The sequence below is a fragment of the Pinus tabuliformis genome, chromosome X, assembly GCF_031772625.1.
Source record: "Pinus tabuliformis cultivar Carrire ecotype Pingquan chromosome X, CPIR1, whole genome shotgun sequence".
NCBI classification, from domain to species: Eukaryota; Viridiplantae; Streptophyta; class Pinopsida; order Pinales; family Pinaceae; genus Pinus; species Pinus tabuliformis.
The window spans coordinates 951,761,359-951,767,358 of record NC_142308.1 but is presented as its reverse complement, the minus strand read 5'-3'; the positions used below and the strand labels follow the sequence as shown (position 1 = coordinate 951,767,358).

General features: G+C 40.1%; 1 protein-coding gene across 2 annotated transcripts in view; it reads right to left on the bottom strand.

Annotated features, from left to right (window-relative positions):
* Positions 1-4,329: 4,329 nt before the first annotated feature.
* Positions 4,330-6,000, bottom strand: part of LOC149142846 (protein OSB1, mitochondrial-like) — a 77,154-nt gene continuing 75,483 nt past the window's right edge. Inside the window, exons 4-5 of one of the 2 annotated variants that reach the window (XM_089447397.1) lie at positions 5,006-5,100; positions 4,330-4,878 (exon numbers count right to left, since the gene is read on the bottom strand). In XM_089447397.1, the coding sequence (XP_089303523.1) occupies positions 4,687-4,878; positions 5,006-5,100 (287 nt within the window). In that variant the 3' untranslated portion in view covers positions 4,330-4,686. The remainder of the gene's footprint in view (positions 4,879-5,005; positions 5,101-6,000) is intronic. The other variant, XM_089447398.1, reaches the window with a different exon arrangement.

The following is a 6,000-nucleotide window of genomic DNA, read 5'->3' as shown; positions in this document are numbered from 1 at the left end:
GAAGAGGTTTTCTCTGGTAAGAAACCTGATGTCTCACATTTTAGAATTTTTGGATGTCCTGTCTATTTTCATGTGCCGAAAGAAAAGAGAAGTAAGCTGGATGCTACTGGGAAGAAAGGAATGTTTGTGGGCTACAGTGAGACTTCTAAGGCATATAGAGTCTATGTACCTGGTCAAAGGGAAGTAGAGATAAGCCATGATGTCACTTTTGACGAAGATGCTTCCCTGAAGAAAGTAGTAGATCTTCCTAAATCTGAAGAAAACCATGAAGAAAGACCTGGAAATCTGGAAGAACCCCAGGATGAGACTATGCCTGATGTTGAAGGGCCAATGGACCCTATTGATCCTTCCCCTTCTCTAGGAAAGAGGCCATCATGGCTCAGGGACACCCTCGAAGATGCTGAGGGTCATGCTGCCCCAAGGGGAACATTCCGAGAAAGCAAGAAGCCGTGTAGATACCAAGGGTATCTAGCTGCCATGAGTACTATTATACAATCTGAACCTGGATCTTTTGAAGAAGCCATCAAGCATCAAGTCTGGAAGGATGCTATGCATGAAGAATATGAGGCTATTATGAAGAATGATGTCTGGGATGTGGTCCCGAGACCGAAGGACAAATCTGTTGTCACCGCTAAATGGCTCTACAAGATTAAACATGGATCTGATGGGAGTGCTGAAAAGTTTAAGGCAAGATTTGTTGCCCGTGGCTTCTCTCAAAAGGAAGGAATTGACTATGACGATATATTTGCACCTGTGGCTCGATATACCACCATCCGATCCATCATAGCCCTTGCTGCTACGCAAGGATGGAGTCTTCATCAGATGGATGTCAAGACCGCTTTTCTGCATGGTGCAATAAAGGAAGAGGTGTATGTAGAACAACCTCTGGGATTTGAAGTTCAAGATCGAGACACTTATGTCTGCAGGTTGAAGAAAGCTCTCTATGGGTTAAAGCAAGCACCCAGAGCTTGGTATGAGAGGATGGATAGTTACTTGATGAAGCTGGGCTTCACTCGAAGCAATGCTGATCCAAACCTTTACTTTAAGGTTGAGGAAGGAAAGCCTCTCATTCTAGTGCTGTATGTGGACGACCTCTTCCTGACAAGTGATGACCCTCTCATTCATCAATGTAAGAGGGAGCTTGCTGCTGAGTTCGAGATGAAAGACCTAGGACTGATGCACTATTTCCTAGGCCTGGAGGTCTGGCAGAGACCTGGAGAGATTTTCCTTTCTCAAGGAAAGTATATTGTGAAGCTTCTGGAAAGATTTGGGATGGTGGACTGTAAGTCCGTGTCGACACCAATGGAACTCAACTTTAAGAAGTTGAGTGGCAGCGCTGCAGGGCCTATCTTGGCCAATCCTACTGAGTATCGTCAACTCATAGGAGCTTTGATGTTCTTAGTGAACACCCGTCCGGACATATGTTTTGCAGTGAATACTTTGAGTCAACAGATGGTTGAGCCTCATCATTTTCACTGGGTTGGTGCCAAGAATCTTTTGAGATATCTTCGGGGCACGATAAACCATGGGCTGAGATACACTGCCGGGAGTGTGATACTCTGGGGATATACTGATGCCGATTGGGCTGGCAGTGTGGTGGATCGTAAGAGCACATCTGGATGTTGTTTCAATCTTGGTTCTGCTTCGATCTCATGGATGAGCAGGAAGCAGAAGTCGGTGGCTTTGAGCACCGCGGAGGCCGAATACATTGCTGCTAGTATGGCCTGTTGTGAAGCAGTTTGGTTGAGGAAGCTCTTTAGTGAGTTGTTCCAACATGTGCTAGATACCATTGTAATACTCTGTGATAATCAGAGTGGGATTCGTATGACTGAGAATCCTGTGTTCCACGACCGATCCAAGCATATTGATATCAGGTACCACTTTATCCGGGATATGGTACAGCGAGGCGCCGTAAGGCTCGATCATATAGGAACTGATGAGCAGGTCGCGGATATTCTCACTAAGCCCCTGGGGAAGGTCAAGTTCCTAACCTTCCGTGAGAGTCTTGGTGTCGTGGAAAGACCCTATGATGTGGGTCCTGTTGGACGATGAGCTCTGGGAGCTCTGGGGGGCTTTGGGGATAGCTTCTCGGAGCTATAAGCACTCATAATGCTTCTGCCCCACCCTTGTGATTATTGAGCTGGTTCGCCACTCATTTAATCTGTGCCCCGTATGCATCCTACCCATTGAGTTCAGGGCTCATGGGAAGTACCTCTCATTTGGCCAATGAGGTGTGGGAAAGCTAGAGACTATTAGCAAAGACTGATGGACGCATCAGAGATTGCCGTACTCTCTATCTAGGATGGCATGGTCCAACCACTTGATCTGGGATCAAGATTTGTGAGGTCTGGGACCTCTGGACTGATTATGTCAGTCGGGGAATGATGTCTTTGTGACTGACCCACTTCTGTTCTGAAATAAAGAAGCCAGCAAAGCAAGTTTCGGCGGGATGACTCACGATGTTAATTGCACTAATAGATGGAGTTCTCCCTAGTTGAGAGGGAGTGTTAAATTTGGACAACTAGGTCCAAACTCCATGTTCTGATGCTCAGATTAAGAGGCTAATATTTTTGTTGGATTCCTCTTTCTGAGAGGTGTAAAATCCATATAAAAATAGTCTTAATCCGATGAGCAGAACTTATATTTTGAATTTATTATTCTTAATAAATTATATGTGCAAAGGTCAGCGAGTTTTGTAATGTAGGCTCACATGCCCAACAGATGTGTCACACACCCTCATTGATGGATATATATATATACAGGAAAAGTTGGAGAGAATTTAAAAAACACAACACAACTCACATCTTCCTCTCTCATCCTAAAAAGTACGAGCTACCTGGAGGACGAATTTCAGCCACACGTGGGAAGGACGAAGAGGATTTTTCTGCTGCTAAGGTTTTCTGCTGCTAGGGTTTCTGCTGCTAGGGTTTCGCAGAAGTTTGACCAGCGTTGACTTTGGTCAACGCTTGGTCCAAACAAGCTGAAAACTTGTGGGAGGTTCGATTTTTGAAGGCCATACTACCTGGCACAAAAATCGAGGTCAAAGGGTTGACCGTTTTGCTGCTGCGTTGACTTTTAGCTTGCTGCCCCTGCGTTGACTTTTCAGGACAGCGTTGACTTTTGTAGAACTGACTTGGGTTGACTCATCTACTGGTTGGAGGGTTGTTGTGACACATGCTGGGCTGGCTGACCAAAGGAGACTTTGCTGGTTGAAGCATCTCGTTGACCGCCGAAACAAACACATACATTTTTCTTGTTTCTGATTTGTCTTCTGTAAGATCTGCTTATATGTTCTATCTGCATTTTGCTTATCTACTTGTATGATTTCTGTGAGAAAAGTGAAATTGCTCTTAGCATAGAACATCTACAAAACTTTACAATTTTGAGTTGCTTGAGGATTTCCACTTTACTCATTCTCTAGAAGGTACTTGTAAATTTGCTTTTGAAAAGTAAGTTGCCTCATTTTGTGTTTTGTTCCTTGTGTGATAAGGTATGCCATCAGTCCCCATCTAAGGGAAGTCCATTGATCAAATATAACCAATCTTTAAATCCCGTAGCTTATTCTGACTTTGTTTCAGCTCTAGTTGCTTTAGGGAAGAGGTTATATCTCAAATGTATATAGTCTTCCACCTTTTACGCCATTGAGTATTTTTCCGTTAATGTAAGGTGTCCCTTTCAAAACTAAAAACATCACTATGGCAGGATGTTGAAATGAAATGGTTTTCATTTATTGTACTTCTACTAATGACATGATTGTTCCACAAATCCCCACTTTCATCACCAAAATCTAGAACAATATCATGCTATCCACGACATAATACTGTCAACACTTATCCCAGATTCTGATTTCCATATTTATCAATACCTAGTAGAAATATGTTAGACTATGAAAACACTTCCTTTGTTTGCATGAATCCCAATCTATGCTTCATACATTATAGTGTATGATTACCCTTGACCATCAGAGCACGTCGATTTAATAAACATGAAATGTCATTCAGAATTTTTAAGAGGTAATAAACCTCCAAACCTTGTTGCAATACTGCAAAAACATATCTAAATTATAAAATAGAGCACTGCATGTACTCGGCAGCTTATTATGAATGTCAAATGCAAAGTAGCATAGAGTGAGAATCATACATTAGGTGACATTTACTTCCTATTCTAAATAAGGTGTTTACTTATCGATAATTTTGTTGTCTTTAAATCTTCAGATCATTACATAGCCTTCCCATGATGCAAGAATCAGTTAAACTATCAAAGATAAACTAGCATGGCATCGAAATCAAACTGATAATTACCAAACAAAAAAAATACTCATGCAAAATTGCCTCTACTTGACAATTCATGATTCCCAAGGATTGCATGTCTATCAATTGCTTATGATTTCAATGTACACACATTTGGATTGAAACAAGACCAAAGCACTGCAGGGGAAATATCATAGAAAATGCTCTATTCTCCATGACCAATTGACAAGCAATTGTGAACTATTTGCAGTTAATGGAAGGACTAGTTGTTTATCAATGGAAATGGCTTTTTAGATAACAGCCAACAAAATTATGCCCAAATAAGCATTTTCAAAGACGACCAACAAAATCGATTATTCAGTAATAAATCTTCTTGCCCAACCAAGTAGGATGTCCCATAGAAAAGCCTAAATGTCTGTCCTGGGAAACATATATCCTAGAAATCATTAATCTGGAATGATGATAATGATCCCCGCGACCTTGTAGAAGATCCACTTTCTCCCCACTTGCCTAATCTGGAATCCAGTACATCTAACTGTGACTTGAGCCATGATGGACTATGTCTACTCTCAATCCACAATCCTTCACCTGAATCCTTGTGCTTGAAATCCGGAGCCCTTGGATTCCTCTGTAACATTCACCCACTTTGTGACTATATTTTTATTTTTCCTTGAGGAATATTATCATAAAAACAACTGTCCAACCAAAAACTTCATATATTTCTAACAAAGACAACTGGCAACAGAGGTATTCACCTTATTTGTCCGGTTGTCCCACCACTCAAATGGGTTAGCAAAAAATGTTTGCCACAAACTTTCAATGTTGGCACCAGCTTCTTGTGCATTTTTGCCTGCAAACATAGATCCCATCCATATTAGTTAAGACACCTCAAAATCTCAAGTTAATGTTGTTGGATTATAGATCTCATCCATATTAGTTAAGACACCTCAAAATCTTGAGTTAATGTTGTTGGATTATTGGAGTATACTGCTCAATATTTACAATCCAATGGCAATCTAATGTAAAGGTTGAGTTAATATATGTGGCTTACAAAATAGATAGATATAAAATATTAGATATTAGTAAATGAGTTTAACATGTATCAAAGCTTCTAACCTGGCAAGTCTTGGAGTACACGACTGGTGAAAACGTTCATGTTTATATTGGAGAGAGAAGCAGATATGAATGAATTAAGGTTTGAATGGCAATTTTATATATATATATATATATTAAAAAGAGGCCTCACACGTGGATCTCAGACTCATCTTTAGATATAAAGAAGTAAAGGGCAACAGTAGAACTTAGAAGTATTTGTTTCGAATTTTGTGTGAATTTCCCAGTTAAAATACCATTGACAAACCTTGAAAGAAAAGAGGGCAAAGATACAGAATGTTTACTTCCTAGAAGGAGTTAATTTTCTTGAAAGAAGAGGGGAATGAAACAAAAAATCTTCTATATCCTCTCTTTGTTTTTAAACAAAGAAAAATTATCATTCCAAAAAGAGAGAAAATATGTAGATTTTTTTCTTTCTGAGAATATGCTTAGATTTTGATAAGTTTATTTAAGATTGAATGTGAACCCCTTATCTTTTAAGATAGTGGAAAAAAATGTTGACTCTAATGAAATAAAGACAACAAATAAAAGCAACAAAAGCAGATTGTGAATTCTTATTCTGAGTGGTTTAATTGTCAGATGGTGTTGTCATTGATGTCAACCCATGGAGTTGACTAGGTTTGACTTTGACTAAAAA